At 40.8% G+C, this 20,529-nt stretch overlaps 1 protein-coding gene across 7 annotated transcripts in view; it reads right to left on the reverse strand.

The window, feature by feature from the left end:
• Window positions 1–20,529, reverse strand: part of LOC123035809 (WD repeat containing planar cell polarity effector) — a 234,238-nt gene that overhangs the window by 15,640 nt on the left and 198,069 nt on the right. For 6 of the 7 annotated variants that reach the window (XM_044454420.1, XM_044454416.1, XM_044454417.1 and 3 more), the window contains 2 exons: window positions 8,329–8,482; window positions 1,800–1,885 (listed from right to left, as the gene is read on the reverse strand). In XM_044454420.1, the coding sequence (XP_044310355.1) occupies window positions 1,800–1,885; window positions 8,329–8,482 (240 nt within the window). The remainder of the gene's footprint in view (window positions 1–1,799; window positions 1,886–8,328; window positions 8,483–20,529) is intronic. The other variant, XM_044454422.1, reaches the window with a different exon arrangement.

The following is a 20,529-nucleotide window of genomic DNA, read 5'->3' on the forward strand; positions in this document are numbered from 1 at the left end:
TTCAGAGATCATGAAAAATGACATAGAAATCAAAGGGGAAAGGGTAGAAAAAAGCTGCAGGAAATACAAAAGGGCATTTGATTAGAACATCAGAGAGTGAGCCAGTGAAGGTCACTGCAAAGTGCTGCTTGGGCACTTTGGAGCAGTTGTCACTAGTGGTGGCTTCTGTAAGCTCAGCAAGTACAGCAGAGTTTTCCTTACTCTTACTGAGTGGCTCACTGCACACTTTTGTGGACCCATGATGGGATTGGTTGCCTGGATTCACATGACATGACAACCCACTGTAGATTCAAGAATCACTGGAACAAACAATGGTTAGAGAGGGTGTCTTGTTCTCATACAAGTCATTTTGTGGGAAGTGATGATACCACTCTAATGGCAGAAAGTGAAGAACTAAAGAGCCTCTTGATGCAGGTGAAAGAGGAGAGTGCAAAAGTTGGCTTGAAACTCAACCTTAAGAAAACTAAGATCATGGCATCTGGTCCTATCACTTCCTGGCAAACAGAAGGGGAAGAAATGGAGGTAGTGACACATTTTATTTTCCTAGGCTCCAAGATCACTGCAAATGGTGACTACATCCAAGAAATTAAAAGACGTTTACTCCTTGGGAGAAAAGCTATGGCAAATCTAGATAGCATACTAAAAGCCAGACATCACCCTGCTGACAAAAGTTCATATAGTCAAGACTATGGTTTTCCCAGTGGCAATGTATGGCTGTGAAAGCTAGACCATAAGGAAGCCTGAGCGCCAAAAGACTGAGGCCTTTGAATTGTGGTGCTGGAGGAGACTCCTGTGAGTCCCTTGGACTGCAAGGAGATCAAACCAGTCAGTCTTAGAGGAGATCAACCCTGACTGTTCTTTAGAAGGTCAGATACCGAACATGAAACTCAAATACTTTGGCCTCCTAATGAGAGGGAAGGACTCACTGGAGAAGAGCCTAATGCTGGGAACAATTGACAGCAAATGAAGAAGGGAACGGCAGAGGATGAGGTGGCTGGATAGAGTCACTGAAGCAGTGGGTGTGAGCTTACGTGGACTCCAGGGGATGGTGGAGGACAGGAGAGCCTGGAGGAATGTTGTCCATGGGATTGTGATAGGTTGGACACGACTTCACGACTAACATAACATAAAGCCCAAGTTCACACAATAGAATAATCCACCATGGCTAGTTATTCGTGATGGCTTGCCATGTTGTGTGAACCCAGTTACTGATTTCAATGGGGCTTGCTCGCAGGTGAGTGTTTTCTACTGGTAGATGTATGGTTACAATTCAAGGCCCTTGCTTTTGAGCTTCCTTCTTACTGCCCAAAACAAAAATGATAAAAACCAGTCAAAGCTTTGAAGTACAATACAAAAGTCACCCCTCCTTTATATTGCAATAATTTGCATCACTTTGCAGTCCAACTTCGCCATTTGCAGTTACTGTTCTTCATTAAAAGCATAATAAAGGCATGATTTGGCAGAGTACGTGGACTTCAATGGACTTATGGCAGCTCAAGATCTTACTTATATCCAGTAGAATCTTTAATTCATCACTCATCAATACTTTCATGAAAATTGGATAATGCCACAAAAATGTTCTTTTCCCCTCAAACCAGGGTTTCTTTCATTTTTCAGTTCGTCTTCTAATTAGTTTGTTAGGTGAGGCTATCTCATTGTTACAGATATGTACTCTGCAAGCGGATTATGAATCCCTACAAATAATTCATTTTTTCTGACCTCAGAACCCTTTCCAGGTGTTGTCAAGCACACCCATTCTTAAAATGTTCTTTGAAATACACATTTGAGCCTGTACTTACCTGCCTGAAACCAAGAGGGAGGTTTATCCATCTGTGCTGCAGTGTTAATCTCTGTTACAAACTGACATTCCCTTTTGTCCATGTCCCTAGAAACAAATTGATCTTAAGAAGTGGACAGAATATTATGCAAAGAATAGTCACAATCTACTTAAAAATACTCTTTAAGCAGGGATCCCCCATCTTCATGTGTCAGAGAGCACATTTTGAATGTTGAGAGAATGTTGTAGGCATCCTCACAAAATGGTTGCCATGGTTAGCCACAAAACAACTAGTTCATGTAAGGCAGACTGGCAAGGATAAAAAAAAGTTGCACAAGAATGTTAATATGAGGCAGAGGAGGTCTGAGCAACAAAACACAAAACCACTCTTTTGGATCCAGAGTTTTCTGCTCCAACATCCACTTCACTGGAGGTTCAAGGGGCAAATAACTGGGCCAAGGAACAGTACAAAGCAGAAGTCACATTTAAGCACCAAATGCTAAACACCGTATTGGCCCCTGCAAAGCACGCAACATTCCATACTGGTGATGTTTGCAGAAACATATACAGGAAAACTTCTACCCACATCAGGCACCCACAGAAACTGTCCCTTGAGACAAAACATACATGCCATCTAAGGAAAAGACCAAGTGAACAGCCCTGCAAAACCTGAGCCAGCACCCCAGACTTAAAGCAAACTAGCTAACTCTCTGAAAGGCAACACATACCACACAGGCAAAATACTCCCCCCACTAAACAGCACTAAGTCCTCAGAATACCCCCATTTCCCCCTAATTCTTGAGGATATCCCCCACCACATTCAGAACACCTATGCATTGTTTCTGGTTGGCTTCAAAATGAAATGCTGGACTACAGCCATCTGCCATTTTTATTTTTAAAGAATGCTTCAGGAGCACAGTGCGGCACAACAGGAATTTATGTAAAATTTTTGTATCCAGCCCTTTACCGTGTCTCAGGTATGCTTGGAAAGGAATCCTGCACCAGGTCTAATGTGTCACTTTAATGCATGCTGGACTCCCAAAGGTTTAAAGCAAGCCCCAAAACCCAGGAGATCCCACTAGCTTTGTGGGTACCAAGAGTGGTGTTTGTGGGCATGCTGAGGCCTTCAGCTTTACAGTTTTCACTTAAGACTCTGAAAATCCTAAACCTCAGAAATTCCCATTATAGCAGCAACATGTACTTAGAATGAAATCTCTATATATTTACTATTTATTCACTCAAAATATTTATATAAACATATTAATATAAATGGTAAAAACCCTCTCAAGGTGGCATTCAGTAATCAATAAAAACATCAGGGGCACAAAATTAAAAATGTGTAAGGAACTAACAGGTGCCTAGCTTGATTTGTTGTTGTTAGTCACGAAGTCATGTCCGACCCATCGCGACCCCTAGTTTGATACAGGTATCGAAATCCTGTAATACTTCTTCAGCAGCCCAATAAAAACACCTTACGAGAAAGCCACTATTAACAAATATGTCTTTTAAGGCTTCCCTAACAGCATGAACCAAGGGCCCTGGCACAACCTAACTGATGTGGGGCTACTCTTCTTGGTTGTCAGCAGATGACCTCAAGAGTGCGAACAGACCAACTTGGTTGCAAAACAGCAAGGATCTAAAGGTTAAAACCAGCACTTTAAATTGTTCTCAGGAATTGAGATACAGTGCCCTTGATGCAGTAAAGGTGTCACACAGTCTGACAGCCTTGCTCTTATATTCTGCACAGGCTGAAGTTTCCAAATTGTCTTTAAATGCATATAGACGGCACTTATGGATAGATAAATGGGGCAAGGTTTGTCCTCCCCAACTTAAGCTGTTAAGAAGAACTCACTAATTTCAATGTTTGTGAGGATTTTGAATGCAAACTTTCCCGAAAAATATAGTAATATATATAATCACATACTATCAATATGTACTAATTTTTGGTATTTTTATGTTAAGCAGTATATGTAGGTAACTCCCTTCTTACAAAAACAGAACCAGAAATTTATTTTGCACTTCAAAGGTTAAAATCCCCAGAATATGGCCGTCATTAAATTTGATTTGTCTGTCTTTTTCATGCATTTATGTAAGTTGTGCTGACCTCTGTTGAACAAAAAAATGAAACTGATGATAGTGATTAGAATAAGGAAAGCACTCCTACCAATCACCTTGTGTACCCCAGTTGCTTCATCTTACCCTGGCAGGTGGGAAACAGCTCCCATCTGTCTACAGACATGTGCCTCTGTGTATCATTTTCTAAGCCTGTAACGACCAAATGGCCACGAGACCGGTGCAATGCAGTCGTGAGTGTGCTGGACAGGGACTTGGGAGACCTGGTGCTGAGTTCCCGCTTGACCATGCTGCTTATGGGGTGGCTTTGGCCAGTCACGGACTCTTAGCTTAACCTACCCCACATGGCTGTGAGGAGCAGGAGGAGGACCACAAATGCCGCTTGGGTTTTTGCAAGAGGGGAAAAGGACGTACATACATTTTGCCGACAAAGACTTCTCTTCATGTGAAGCAAGTAAGTGGTAGCATGAATGCTCTAATGTAATTGCACACCAATCTACAAGCTGGAGCAACGTTCCACTGCATTTGTCCTTGAAAGTGCTAATGGTGAAGTCTAAATGTTGTCACCCCCTTTTCTTGCTGATAGTGTAATTTTTGGATAAGGGATTGGCTAAGTCTCAGCACCATGAAGTCTATTCTACTCCCTGATTGGTTTATTTTATTATTGGTTGTTCTTCTGTTTACTGTGTTTTTATGAAGGCAAAGTACACAGCTGTGAGTCTGTAGCAACCTTGCTCCTCTTCAGCTCTTTCTGAGCCATGCTAAAGCTACAATAATGCAAGCACCTCATCCCACTAAGCTTTATTGGCTCATGAAAGGAAACTAAGGAACTTCATTGGAGACCAGATTAGGTGAGTTTCAAAATGGAGAGATCCCTTTGCCCTTCAGCTCCATTATCTTTTCCATAGTCTCTTGATCAGCTTTCCTACACATAGCTGCGGATTCCATGGTGACCTGCAAATTGCTTTTTTGGCTGCCAAATTGCTGTAACCCTTCTATTTTTATGTTTTTAAGAGAGCTTAAAACTGTCCATCCTCTTTGGACATTTCTTTAAAATTGGCCAGAGCTTGGAAGGATTTCATATATATCCAAAGGGCTTAGAAGAAGATGTTGCCTCTAGTTTTTATTAAAGTCAACAAACATGAAAAACCCAGAAGGGGATAAAAGCAACTTAGCCACATTTATCTAATACATATAAATCTACCTAAGAGCTCTGTGCAGCAGAAGTACTCAGAGTACTACATTTATTTCTATCGAAGATGCAGAAATAGGCCAGGTGCATGTATGCTACATGCCCTCTCATACTATCAGGTTTAATATGAATAAAAAGATGGTGAGATGAGTAATAAGGTCAGTCTGGGCCAGGGCAGGCTGGATTAGTGTAAAAATAATTGTTAGGTTTTTCTGTCAGGCTGAATAGTAAAGCACTCAGACTAGTACACTACAAAATGTTTCAATAGAGCATTTGCCAGAGGTTTTGTTTAACCTTCTTAAAAAATAAATTTAAAAAACTTGCTGAAAGTTTCACACTGTAGCAGCAGAAAAGGGTGTGGTAAAGACCACTTGTTCAATAGGGAAAATATAAACAAGTTTGTTTTAATATATATATGTTGATGCAACAATTATGCTATGTAATACACTAAAGGTATAAAACTCCAGTAATGTATAAAACTCACTAAATTGTATGGACATCATATGTCAAAAAAGTGTATAAGCATAACAGCAGGAGCCCACATGGATCCCACTGGTATTCAAGGTGCAGATCACATAACTAACCCCTTCCCACTGCCTCATTTCCCCTCTTTCTAGACAGTTACAGCAACTTGCAATGATGTTGCAAGACAGGTATGTAAGATAGTTGTTATAGGGTCCTAGGATGACAGAACTTGCATTCTTAATTTTGTAGCCTTACAATGCATTCCTGTTCTAAGTCTTCAGAAGGAGCTGCCATCTTTTGTTCAATTTATTTCCAAAAGGGAGATCACTGAAGATATTATACTGCGTTTATATCCTGCCTGCCTGCCTTTGATTTCTATACTGCCTGTTGCCTGAGATGGTTCTCTGGGTGGTTTTAATTCCTCTTGCAAGGAATCCAAGATGGCTTACAAGGTTCTGCGCTACTCCATTTTATTGTCACAACAACGATCTTGTGAGGAAGGTCAAGCTGAGAGGCAGTGACTGGCCAAGAGTCACCTGGCATTGTTAATCACACCACTTAATATAGATAAAAAAGAAAAAAAGATGCACTCTAACATCATCAGCAACTTAAACGTGCACAAATGCTATCCAGGTAAACTAGTTTGTAAAACCTTCTGTGAAGCAAAAGGCAAGGCTGATTAGAATGGTCTGACATGCATTACTTTTGTAGTCCATGCTTTCTGACCCAACTTTTTAAACTGCTTCCAGGCTGGTATTGCTTCTGGGTTAAACAGGTTTAAAGCTGTGCCCCCCCCCCCGCCCAAAGTTAGCACTTTAAAAAGTAACAGGAAAAATGTATTGTTCATTCTTTAACTCCCACTGTTGTTACTTTATCAATAAAATGCAGATTGCAATGATAAAATACAGCTACAGACACTACAGATAGTGAGCCTTGCTCTTACAAGTAGCACACATCCATATGAATAAAACTAATGAAGTAATTATATTTAAACCTTACAATGTATCATCCAAAATGGCTGAAGAAAAGTGTTTGGTAAACTGTGCGTGCATATCGTGTGTGTGTGTGCGTGTGTGCGCATAAAGATGAAAGATTGATTGAAGTCAAATCCTTAAATGGAGGCTGTTCAAATTTGGCTATGGAGGAGCAAGACTTCTTAGTTAGTTGGTAATATGGCCAGATAACACTGCATATATCTGTAAAATGCATAGCAGAAAGAATTTTGGTATTATAATTACTAAGAAGGCAGAAACAAAATAAAACTGCCAAAGACTGCAAGTTCCCAATAAAGGCAGCTAAGCTCTTTCCTTGAAGAAAGGATACTTTAGACAATATCCTACATTAAAAGAATTCTCTTACCAAATGTTTTTATGCTTCTAGTAAAACATGTATTTATCCTGACTTACAGATACAGAAATGTAGAGAAGGTAAAGACTTACATAAGGAGATTCAGTATCTTGGGATTCACAGGGATTACTAGTGGTTTACAAAATACTTATATTTTGTAAAGTATTTTACAAGTTTTAAAGTTCTACATATATTGAAGAACAGTCACTGCTAGGGTTTGTAAGTACATAAATTCATCTTGAGAGTATTACTAAAAAGTTGGTTCTCCTTACTACATTTGTATGTTACCTTTTCAGAAAGCTTGGTGGGACAAGAAAGGAAGATACTAAGACATATACATACAAAGGCTCATAAGCATTAGCACATTATGTCCATTTGCAGTGTTCTACAACAGGGAACATGCAGGTTCTGAGCTGCATGATGTCTAGCAGGAATCAGTTATTCTCTGTGCCAATCTGAAATTGTCACAGGGCGTTCCGTTTAAACTTGCATTAGGTTCAGTGTGGTTCACGCAAGTCCAGCAGTTCCGAAAAATTACTGCTATTACGGGTTGAAAACTTTCTTTTTAGTATTAGTAGCTAGAGAGGAGGTGAAGGCAGGGATAGTGGATCTGCCTCACTTTAGGTTTAGCAGCATTCATTTGGATTTGAGTGGTATGAGGGAGGGCTGGACTCTCTTTATGTTCTCCAGCTCAGCGAGAGGTAATCTCAGCCCTCGAGAGGAAAGCAGTTTATATGGCTTCAGTGATTGCAAAGAGTTCGGTTAGGAGGATTAACAATTTGCAGTGACCCACCTTTGCTGATCTGTTGCAGCAGTCAAGACAGTGAGGCAGTAAGTAAAACTGAAGTTGAAGACCACTGTGACTGCAGAGAACTGGAAAGCTAACAATTAACTGTGAGGAAGAAAGTGCTTTACTAAAGAAGAACTGCAAATGAAATGTTCTAAAATATGTCTATTGGGGCTTGGATTATTGTGTAAAGCAGTTGCACAGATTATTGTTCAAGTCTTTGTGTCAAGGCTCAGGGGAGCTAGTACCTAAGTCATTGAAATTAGTTCCCCCTGCACTCAAGGGATATGTGCATGTTTACATCATAGCCTTAACTTGATGCTCAAACCTTTTGTCTGAAAAAACTGGGCAACAGTTTCAAACTGAAATATACTTCCATTGTTTTATCTGGAAATATATTTCAATGAAGCTGACAAGGCTTGATGCCAAACAAAATGTGCTGAAAATAGGAATGCCATGCTCAGGCTGTTTAGATCAGATGTAACAATCAGGACTCAATAAACTATGCTAATTAGCTTGAGTTCAGGCCATGTGCTTTGATCCTCTGAACTCCTAGTAAAATTCAGTGATTAAAGCAAGGTGATTATAAAATTAAAGCCTCACTGGAAGCACCCAGAGTGTTAATTATGCCAGAAGTTAGTAACAATTAACATATCTCATTCTTCTTGGGAAACTTTTGCACCTTACCTGGGAGAGTTCTTGCATGTCTTGTGTGTGAAACATGGAACATTTTTGTTGGAAGACGGGAAACTGCCTTGACCTTCCTGTTCTTGTGGCAACATGGTCAGGTCCACAAAAATTTCACTTAAACCATCTTCTTTGTCTAATTGTCCAAGAATCCCTAGGGGTTAAAAAACAAACCAGAAATCATTTATGATGCTCACTATTGTCAAAAGAGGGATGCGGTGGTGCAGTGGTTTAAACCACTGAGCTGTTTGATCGGAAAGGTAGACAGTTCGAATCCACAGATGGGGTGAACTCCCATTCTCTGTCCCAGCTCCTGCCAACCTTGCAGTTCGAAAGCATGCAAATACAAGTAGATGAAAAGCTACCACTTCAATGGGAAGGTGACAGCGTTCCGTGCACCTCGGTGTTTAGTCATGCCAGCCACATGACCACGGAGACTGTCTATGGACAAACGCTGGCTCCCTCAGCTAGGAAATGGAGATGAGCACCGCCCCCAAGAGTCAGACAGGTCTGGGCTTTAATGTCATGGGGAAACCTTTACCTTTTATTGTAAAAAAGAACAAGACTTAACAGCAGTAATAACTGTCTTTTGTAGTAGTTGGACTAGTGCCTGTTAAAGTAACTACTTTCCCATTCATTTGCTGATAACATCAGCAGTCTGTTTAACCATGTTGATCAGAATGGCAGTGTGTAATTTGGAGTCATTTATGAGCAAAACTTTCTACATTAAAAATATCTATGGACAAATTGCCAGACCAGTAGCTAGTAACGGTCTGTAATGCATTGGCAGAGGTGTCCAGTGAACGGTTTGGTCACATTTTACAGGATGAGTTGCAGCCAGAGGATGTGAACAAATTGCTTGGTCATGTCCATGCCACAACTTGTTCACTTGACCCTTGCCCTTCTTGGCTAACTGAGATATCAAAGGAAGGGATTTGTCTCTGGATCCAGGAGGTTGTGACTGTCTCCTTGAAAGACTGAGTAGTGCCTGCCCCTCTAAAGATGTTGGCGGTTACACCACTCCTTAAAAAGCCACATATGGAGAACATAAATAATTATTCAACTATAGCCAATATTCCCTTCCTGAACAAGATGCTCGAGCAAGATGTGGCTGGGCAGCTCCAAGCACTCTTGGAGGAAATGGATTATGTAGATCCATTTCAATTGGACTTTAGGCCCATGTTTGAAATGGAAACTGCCTTGGTTGCCCTGTGGGATGACCTTTGTTGGGAGAGAGATGGGGAGTGTGACCTTGTTGATTCTCCTGGACCTCTCAGTGGCTTTCAACACCGTTAACCATGGTATACTTATAGAGAGGTTGGCTGGGTTGGGAGTGCTTTGTGGTGGCTCCACTCCTACCTGACTCACCTGTGGAGCTGGGGAACTGTCTTTTTGCATCATGGCACTTGTGTCATGGAGACCCGCAGGGCTCTATTCTGTCCTCAATGCTGTTTAACATCTACATAAAACTGCTGAGAGAGGTAATCCAGAGGTTTGGGCTGAAGTGTCACCAGTATGCTGACAACTAGCTATCATTTTCATCTCATCTAGGTTTGGCAGTGCCTGTGCCTTGGCTTGCTAATAGACTGGATGAGGGCCAATAAGCTGAAATTCAATCCAGGCAAGCCTGTCTGCCCAGCTGGGAAATTTTCAACCTATCCTGGATGAGGTTGCACTCCCCCTAAATGATAAGGTTTGTAGCTTGGGGTTACTCCTGGACCCTGAGCTGTTGGTTGTTTTGCAGGTGGCCTCAGTGGCCAGGAGCACCTTCTATCAGTTTAGGCTGACTTTCCAGCTATGCTCCTACTTGGACGAGTGTAGCCTTGCCACAATACTTATCAATACACTTTATGTGTGGCTGCCTTTGAAGATGGTCCAGGCACTTCAGTTAATCCAAAACAGAGCAGTGCAGTTATTAAAAAGGACTGGTCCTAGAGAGCATATCACAGTGGTCCTCCACCAACTGCACTGGCTGCCTGTTACTGCTTGGGCCCAATTCAAAGTGCTTACATTTATAAGTGGAGCCGAGAAATACAAAGGAACACTTGTCTTCATATATCCCTACCAGACCACTTAGATTTTCAATGAAGGCCCTCCTTCATGAACTCTTCACAAATGATGTGAGGGGGAATTGGCAAGAAAAAGGACCTCCTCTATTATCCCACCTCATCTTTAGAAGAGTCTTTCCTCATTATTCTGTTTTCACCATCAAGCAAACACTTCTTTATTTAGTACCTGCTTTTAGAACTATGCTTTTTGCTGTCGGTTTTATTCTTGTTATTGCTGTTTTTATCATCCTCCTGTTTCACACCTTATATTAGTTGATTTTATGTGGTTTTAGATGTTATTGTTTTATTTTACTATAGTTATGCAATGTTGTCATTTCTGTTTTTTGTGAACTGCCCAGAGAGGTTCCAGGCTACAGGGCAGTATACAAATAATTAATAAATAAATGAAGCATGTAATAAGTTGAGATTGCCCATAAAATAAAGAAATTATTAATTATTATGGCTGCAATTTTAAACTAACATGCTAAGGAATAAATCCTATTGATCATAATGGGACTTGCTTTGAGTAGCATGCATAGGATAGGATTGAGGTTACTTCCTAATGTTTGCAAGGAATCATGTTACTTACTCCCAAGCAAGGTTGCCAGGTGGGCTTGGCCTGCCTACCTCTTTTTATAACAAAATTATTTATCAGATTGGATTTGTATCCCACTCTTCCACCAAGAAAATGGTGCTTACGGCAGCTAATCACATAGGAACCAAAAAAAAAAAAATTAAATCAAATCAAATCTAGTTAAAATGATAAACCCTATAAAAATGCAGCTGAAAAGCACTCCATCACCAGAATAAAAACAGCAGCAAACCCAAGAGCTTAAATAAAACTGTATTTGTCTACTAGCAGGATAGCAGAGAGGAAGCCAGATGAACCTCTCAGCCACTGAGCAGCCACTGAGTTGTGCCAAGAAAGACCCTGGCTGGTAGCCAGTCAAGCATTCTGGACCACTTGGAAGTTCTGAACAAGTTTCAGAGGCAGCCCTACACAGAATTCATTACAGTCCAAGACACTAAGTCATGGCCACTAAGGCTACTAAGGCAAGTCATTAAGGCATGGCCAGATCAAATGGGAATGCGCTAGCACCAGCTTCTGGAATCTCCCCTGCTGAAGGATGAGAGCCACCATGCAACAGTGCCTGCCGGCTCCATCCACCATAGTCAGTGGTATCAGAAGCCACCTTATCTACCTTATCCAGAAATCCCTCGAGCTGAGAAGTCCAGCAACTAATCCAAGAATATAGAATATTGGAGACTGGCTGGAAATTATCTAATCTAGTCCTGGAAGGTTTTTTGCTTTTAAACAGCGCTGATACTAGTACTACTTCTAGGTAAGATGGAATGACACCTTGTTGAAAAGAGGTATTCAGCTCTCTCATCATCTTTTGGACAGACTCCACCTCTGGCCACCTTTATTCAGGGAATGCATATAAATATACTAGATCTCTCTCTCTCTCTCACATGCACGCACACACACATGAGAGAGCGAGCGAGAGCATGAGAGAACAAGCAGATTTATTTATTTCCTCCTGCTGCTGTTTTTTATTTCTACTTGTGCTCGTCTTTCCTCCTGTTGCAGGCAGCTTCAACTCTTACCCTGCAGCTTTCAGTCTTTTCCCACAGCCACTCCACTCCTTCACTAATGAAACTTGTTTCTAGCCCTGGGCTGTTTGAAAACAGTCTTTTGGCAAAGCGATTGAGTTGCAAAACTGTATGATGGCAAAACAAGGAAAGACCAAAGCCAGAAATCACCTAGTAGTGGAAATAGCTCACTGGATTTTGACACACACTTCTTTGTACTTAAATGCAACTCCTCCATCAACTCCAGCATGCCTAGACTGATCAAACCAGGGCTGCTGGTCCCAAGTCTGATTTGGTTTGGCTGTAGTTCACAAACCCCCAGATTTAGGTCCTGATGTTGATCCTAATGGAGTCTTTGAAGGCCCAGCACAAATTGCAAGAGAAAGAAAGCATTTTGTAGTTGCTTAGCATTGTGTATTGCACATTTGTTATTGCATAAGATACGGAGTACATGGCCTATATGGATAATAGGATCACGGTAGCTCATTAACCAATTCATGTCAGTACATTTTACAGAACTCTGCACCCAGGTAAGTGAGTTCAGGATTGCAGCTTAGGTTTTGTATCATCTTGTATTTGTAGTTTGTAATGTTTGTGATCAGCCCAGAAAGCTTCAGCTTTTGGGTAGTATGGAAATGAAATATAACAATAACAGTAACAGTAACCATAAAATCAACAATTCTATTGATTTTAGAGATCTGCATATTTGGAACAACAGAGATGTGGAACATCTCAAGAACATCCATGTTCATGTGACCTGGATCCCAGATAAAATTCCATCTGTCCTTAGAACTGGTTATCCGTTCCATTAGTAATAGGGTTTTTTTTTTAAGTATTTTAATTTGTTTAATTTTGATCTATATAGTCTCATGCTTTGGCATGATAAAGGAATAAAGGAAAGAAAAGGATAAAGGAAAAGCCACCAGCTATCTGTATGAAAATCGAATAAATTATCTTCACACCTTCATTTGTTCTTTACAAGATGCTGACTTTTACCTGGACTTCCTGTTTGTTTAAACAATGTTAGAATTTTCAAAGGAAATGCCATCCAGGAACTAAAGAAGAAACACAGGCCTGTAGGACAGAGCTACATGCAAAGTTATAACTTTATGTTTTCACTGCATGTGTTCTCCTGGTCAAACAAATGAGCTTTTTGAAAGCATGCAGTAGCTCATCATGTTAGCTGTGGGAACAGCTAAACCAAAATCAGGAGGCAAAGATCTGGCTGTAGGCCCAGCTTGGTCTTATGTGCGTATTCCTTCCTTCAACCCTTAGCAGTTATACTGTTCCAACTCTAAACTCTATGTGACATGTATCATAACAAGTGAATTCATCATATTCCCATGTAAAACTATTGCTTCTAACACCAGTGATCCTGATGAGACCACAGGATATGTTAAAGAGGAACCTAAGCTGCAGCTGATGTGGTACTGCAATACTAAGCAGTGACAGGATGGGTCATAGGGAACTTCCAAGGCTGGCTGGGCATTGTGGGCTGTGATGGCAGCTTCTATGATGGACATTTCCAGCCAGTTGGAGCACTCACATATGCATGTTGCAGGCTGTAGTTGTGCTCTGCTTCCAGTACTGTCTCTTGCCAGTACAGCACCCTGCAGGCGCAGCTTCTTTCAGTCTCTTCCCCGACTGCTGCTGGACAACTTTTTTATCTTTTAAGCAGTTCATATGGTATGGAGAGAATTTGCAAATGAAATCTTTTTGAGGTCTAAGGTGAGAGCAAACCTGAAGTAAGCCCTGAGAGCTTTGGACTCATTTATAGCCTCCTCTACCACTGATGCATGATTTCCAATACTTGTTTGTAGCAAATGGCACTTGGACATTATGGGGAAACAACAGTTGGTGCTTGTCTACAAAACAAGATCACAAACCACAGCTGATCCTAGTTTGTGATCCTGATTTCCAGATAAACACATGCTTGTCCCATTTGGCTAAACTGGCAAAATACAGTTCACAACAAACAAGGATCATAATTCAGGAATTGCGCTTCATAAAAGGAGGCGAAGGGAAGGGCTTATGTGAGAGCCTGAGGCTTCTTGGACTATTCAATACCAAATCATGGTTTGGCATTCTGTTGACACAGGCCTAACATGTAATAGTTATGTCTCTACCTATGTCTATGGCCTATGTCGTAGGCCAATTTTACAAAATTTCACATTGTTTTAGTATTAAGAAAATTGTTCCTTCTTTCTCTCAAGCTACCTAGTTTAAAAGCATGTCTACCTAGTCTCCTAAGAGTTTTTAAAATACTGTACTATTGCCTTCTAGAGTTATTCGTTGCAGAAGTAATATGAACTGCAGTTGCTAAAACAATAGAAGTGACTCCTCAAAGAAAGAAATAATGAATTTTAAGTAAGTTTTATATAGTATAAAGTTGTCAGAGAGACTTAGCGAAATTCTGATTGATCATATCTTCTTCAAGTTATTTCCTCTAGTGACCATCAGTATTTCTCCCATAAATGTATAATGCAAGAAGATGTAAAAAAAGAACAAACCCATTAAATCTTCACTACTCCTGTTTACATACATTTGAGGTCAGGATTCCTAGATGCAGATGCAGGGCTGGAGTAAAAGTTATCCACACTTCACATTTGCTCAGTGCCACTGCAGTATTACACCTGCCTTTTATTCATGTAGCAAACATTTTAATATTAAATATTTATCTATTTACTGATTTAATTATTTATTCGCTGCTCTTTACTGAAAGTCAAGATTGGCTTACAGTATGTATCTATATCTAGCTATGCAAAGATACAGAAATCTTCCCCAAGCAGAATGAATTACCAAGATGGAACCAGGCTAATAAGGCATGAACACTGGAGCTGCCCCAAGATTTGTTGTCAAGAGGCTTCAAACTGTAGGCAAAACGAAACAAAACAATCATACTATGGCAGCTGTGGAAGAGTGTGAAATCTTAATTACACACACCACAGAATTGGCCCTTTCTTGCTTTAGGCCAATCTAGAATTGGCTCAGATGTAGGAAATTTAACTATAACAAATTCAATCTAAAAATGCTTCCCAAATGGAAATGGGTTGCTATTTTCTTTACCTATGGAGTTTTTAAAGCTAAATTTCAAATTAGGATCATAAAAGTTCTAATTTTTGAAAAAGAAACTGTGATGGCGTTTCATGAGGTAGACAATCAGAATAAAGCCGTATACACTGAGAATGCATGCATGCAACCTTTCCCCTTTAATTGGATGACAATCACTAGCCTGGCTGGAAGAACCAGCTAGCTATTTCTACAAGAAGCAGGGTTCATACAGCTTGGCCAGCAGGGCATTCCAAGAAGACTTAGACCTGCTCTATTTGGTTTAGTATATCGTGATGTAAATACAAGTAAATGCACCTACTTTATATGGCAAGGTGCCCACAAATTAGTAGTATTTTTCTTCAAATACCTATAGCACTTTCTAGAATTAATACATTTCAAAGGCATGTGATGGCATGGAAGAATGAAAGTGGCCTTGTACTGTTGTTTGCAGGAGTGACAGCTCTACTTAGCATGAACCATTAAAATATTTACAGAGTAGCAGCTGCTCTTGTATTAAAACAGCTTTTTTGCATGAAAAATAAACGTGATAAGTGGAAGATAAGCCACTTTACTACTTTTAATATGTGTTTGCACTCTGCATGGTATGTGCAGCCAATTCTGCACAATCTGATGTTTATAAAGTAATTGTAATATATGACCTCCTTAGGCAACAGGGACAGAAGAAGCCTTTAAACTGCTGAAGCAAGCATTTAATCAGAACTTTTCATGCTGATCTATGAAAAATTCAATACAACAAATGTAATTCCAAAAGATAGACTGTAGGGTGTTTTTGGCGACTGGGAGCAGGCAGTTTAGAATTGCAGATGTAACTCAGTAGACTGCTAAGCCAAACCAATTCCATTTGGTGCCAGGTCTAATAAGGAAGACTTCAAACCAGTTCATAAAAATGGGGTAAGCAGAGAAACACTGCAACACTGTAAGTGAAATAAAACAGAGCCATAGAATTATAGCCTAATTTGGAAATGGAGAATTCTTTTTTAAATAAAGATTGTGGGGTGGGATAGTGCAAACATTCAGTATTATCTGTGGCAGAGCATTATACTACTGAGAACAGAGGACAGGATGTGTTACCTTTTGTTGGGTTAGAAGAATCTGTTCCTGGCCTAGGTAACCTGCCAAGGTGAGTATTAGGAAATGATACAATAGGTGCATTTCCAAGCCACATCAACCTACCCTGGAAATACGCCACAGCGCATTGGTGATCCCGTTAACAACACAGGCTGTACCCAACAGAACTGACTGTGGACTGTTGCCCAGTCCCTCTTTCTTTCCGTGGCTCTCCCAGGAGACACCACAGGATGACCGACTTATTTTCCCCTCCCCAGTGAAACTGAAAGCTGATTTTATCTCATCATGGCTTTTTCCTTTTTTTCTCCTGAGAGCTCTGTCTTAACAGTCAATAACAGTTTCTCCAGATTGCATTGGCCACACCTTGGATGGGCCATCTGTGGGTTGAGAAACTTTTTTATTATTATTATTTATATGTATAAAAGAATGCAAATAATTTCACTCTATGTTTTTTTTTAAATTGGCCACACTTGTACAGCTGTGGAATTGGGATTTACCAACCCCTTTGTGGCAAGAGCATCTCCTCTTTTTTGTTTTTGCCCTCATAGGATGGTGCACATTTTGCCCTTCTTCCTGAGACTCTAGTTGCTCAGGAAAGTGCAAAAGTAGATTCTATCAATGTTTCTGGGGAAAAGAAGTTCTGACAGCTAGCAAGGGGTTAGAGTAACAAGGGCTCTTGGCAAGCCACTTGCTAGTCAATTCCTGATACCCACAGTTAGAGTGATTGCCCAGGTTTAAGCAATACCACAACCTGTTGTGGATACAGAAACCCACTGGTTGCCAGGGTGGCTTGTTGCTTTCAAGTAAGCTGTGCTATGAACAACAACCCATAACAGGATGTTGTGCCATGAAAGCACAGGCACTGAATCAAGGCTAAATAAAATGCTGAAATGTCAGGATGGAATCCTATCCCCACTTACCTGTAAGTGAGGCCACTGAATGAAGCACAACTTACTTCAGGACAAACATGGTTAAAACTGCATAAAATACTGGCCGACTCTCAGTAAGCTACTTAAAAAAAGGGAAAGCCTCCAAATATGAATATATGTGCAATGGTTAGTTGCTTGAGGTACTTAGGCAGGAGGGGCTGTTATACTCATATCCTGTTGGAACAATCCTGTGGGCAGCTGGTTGGCCACTGTGTGAAAGTAATGCTAGGCTAGAAGATGATTAGGCCTCATCTTGAGTACTGTATCCTGTTGCAGCACTGCTAAGAAGAATGCAGAGAAGCTGGAAAGGGTTCAGAGGAGGGCAACATGGACGATCTGGGGCCTGGAAACAAAGCTCTGGGAGGAGAGATGGAAAGAACTGGACATGTTTAGCCTTGAGAGGAGTGAAGGGAGATGATAGGCCTCTTCAAGTAATTTAAAGGTGGTTGTTACACAGAGGAAGGACAGGATCTCAATCATCCCAGAGCACAGAGCATGGAATAATGGGCTCAAGTTACAGGAAGCCGGGTTCCAGCTGAACATCAGGAAGAATGTCCTGATCGTTAGAGTAGTACAACAGTGGAACCAATTGTGGGGTCTCCCACCCTAGAGGGATTCAAGATGCAGCTGGGCAGCCATCTGAGAGGGACTGTTTAACTTGCACTGAGCAGGGGGTTGGACCCGATGGCCTTCGTGGTCCCTTCCAACTCTTCTATGATTCTATGGGATGTGACTGATGCCTTCTTATGGAAAATGACTTCAGAATCAATTTCCAGTTATGGTTTTTTGGGGTACATTTTAAAAATACTGTTTATTATCTATCAAAACTGCACATGTCAACAAGGCAGTATATATAGCAATTCAAAAATATAGAAACAATGGAACTATATTAAAACACCATGTACTTTGTAAAAACTCTTGGTGCAGTAGTGAGATTGAACAGGAGAACCTGGAATTGGACGTTGTTGCCCAATGTGAACCTGATAAATGGGCAGGAGTGGAATTCTATTGCTATATGAAAGTAGTGTCTTGGAGGTCTGTCATTGTGAGCAAGTCTCCACAGTGAAGCAGGGAGTATGCCCGAGGGTGTCACCTATTGACCATTGGGGTGCAGATATCACTACTGTAGCTGTTGCAAAGGTCCACTATAGGGGAGAGGCTACTGGGGGACAATAATGTACCTTGGAAAAAAACAGATGTCTTTTGAGTAAGGAGGACCTTTTCTATTGCACCTTTGGCCATAAGAAAAAGGTTTTCTTCCTGAGGAGTTGTTAGGGAATGGGAGCATGAAATATCCCTGATTGGGGGGGGGGGGGAGTTCATTGACCTTGATGTGATACTCGAGAATTATGACAGTACCCATTTTTCTGAAGTGATGTGGTCCCACATGTGGAGAATAGGTGTTAGCTTGTTGTATTGTAGGGCCCAGTAGCCAGAAGAGCAGCTTGTTTTGGCTGGTCTTTCCCCTCCCCTCTCCTTTTTCTTTTCTTTTGTATGAGTGGGTTGGTGTAGTATTTAGACTGGAAAGTAAAATAAGAGTAAAGAGTTGTTTTCACTGGATGCCCCATTTTAAGCAGAATCACAGTGTTGGTTTGTCAGCCATTGGTGATGACAGTATGATCGGGATCAACTTGTCTGGGATCTTTAAGACCAGGAGGTTACTCCAATTTTTGAACCCTATCAAGTGTGTCATCTCTGGAGGTGCTAAATAATCCATCCCCATTGAATGAGAGGTCCTCCATGCTTGATTTCATATCCTGATGTAATCTAGAGGTGTTGGAGCCATGTGGGTCTCTAAAGGGAAATGGCTGTTGACATTGGTTTAGTTCTGCCATTGTGATAGTAACTGACTGATTTGTCAGTTTATATACCTCTGCTTGAAAAAATGAGGCAAGGTTTTTCATGCTGCTAGGTAGGTCAGGTGAGCTAGAGAAGTTTAGCCCTTAGAAACTGTTGCTATGCTGACATGGAGGCCTGGTCATTGAAAATCTGTAAGGAGAAGGCATCTATGGAATATAGTGTATGACTGATGATCTTGTGTTTCTGTCCCTCTGGGGGAGGAATGTGTCTTGGGTTTTCATTACAATTGTGAAGCTTCTACTAGAATAGAATTCAGTAGCAGAAGTCCTGCTCTTGGACCCTATCAAAATTCTTGACTTTCTGAGATGTTGGTAGTATAAAGGAGAGTTTTGTCCATGATTGCTTAATTCCATGGATCATGGCTGGTAACACCAGAACTGATACTGGTGGTACCATGTCCTCCTGAGCCCTGTTAATGGATGAATCAGAGTCAGGAGTGGGTGGTAGTTCAATCTTGGAGCCAAGGGACTTATCCTCAGAACTGGTTCAATGTAATATCAGATGTCATCTGAGGGGCATAATCCATTCTAGTCCTCAGCTGCAGTATTTGGGGAAAATGATGTTGGATCAGAGAAAGAGGAGGAAAAGTCAGAGCAGCAGAGTTCTTGCACTATGAGTATTGCGTTGTCTGAAGTTTGGGAAGTTTGTGTACCCTAGTTGTAGAATGCCTCTGAGGGACACAACAGACTAATAAAATTAGGAGCTAGGTAAAAACACTATTTTACTAACAAGACTTTTTGGGGGGTGGGGGGGGGCTTTACTGATTCTTTAAAAAATGTTTTACTCTTGTTCTTTTGAAAGTCTTTTTCCTACTGTAGCTATATTTTAAAAATAAAAATGCAAAGGTTTCCCCTTGATGTTAATTCCAGTCATGCCTGACTCTAGGGGGCGGTGCTCATCTCCATTTCCTAGCCGAGGGAGCCAGTGTTTGTCCACAGACAGTCTCCGTGGTCATGTGGCCAGCATGACTAACCACCGAAGTGCACAGAATGCTGTTACTTTCCTACCGAAGTGGTACCTTTTTATCTACTTGTATTTGCATGCTTTCGAACTGCAAGGTGGGCAGGAGCTGGGACAGAGCAAGGGGAACTCACCCCGTTGTGCAGATTCAAACCAGCAACCTTTCGAACAACCAGCCCAGCAGCACAGCAGTTTAACCCACTGCGCCACCTGCATCCCCTTAAGAATTAGGTATATCTAATTTAAGCTAGGTGAACCAATTATTTTATTTTGAATTTGCATTGCAGTGTCATGCAGGTAAGTTTTCTTTGTTTTAAGGTTTTTTAGTCTTGTATATTTTAAATGAAAATCTTAACAGACAATAGCAGTTTCAATTAACAGCTGAAACATTTTCTTGACTTGTGTTGACCCCTAAAATAAACTTCACAATAAAGTGACTTTTAAATGTTTTCAAGTTACAGCTATTTTCTAAGAGCAAAATGAAAGACTGAACTGCCAAGAAATGCCTGGCCAAATTTTTAATGGCCCAGTGCACACATTTAGCTGACAGGTTAGTGAAATCTGACCCAGATGCTCACCCTTTCTTGTTACTTCAAAACTGATTTGGGCTTAAACATATAACATCTACAGGTGTTCACATTCTATAGCTTGTCAGTAACACAAACTTCACT

This window comes from Varanus komodoensis, unplaced genomic scaffold, assembly GCF_004798865.1.
Source record: "Varanus komodoensis strain SLA01 unplaced genomic scaffold, ASM479886v1 scaffold7_3, whole genome shotgun sequence".
Taxonomy (NCBI): Eukaryota; Metazoa; Chordata; class Lepidosauria; order Squamata; family Varanidae; genus Varanus; species Varanus komodoensis.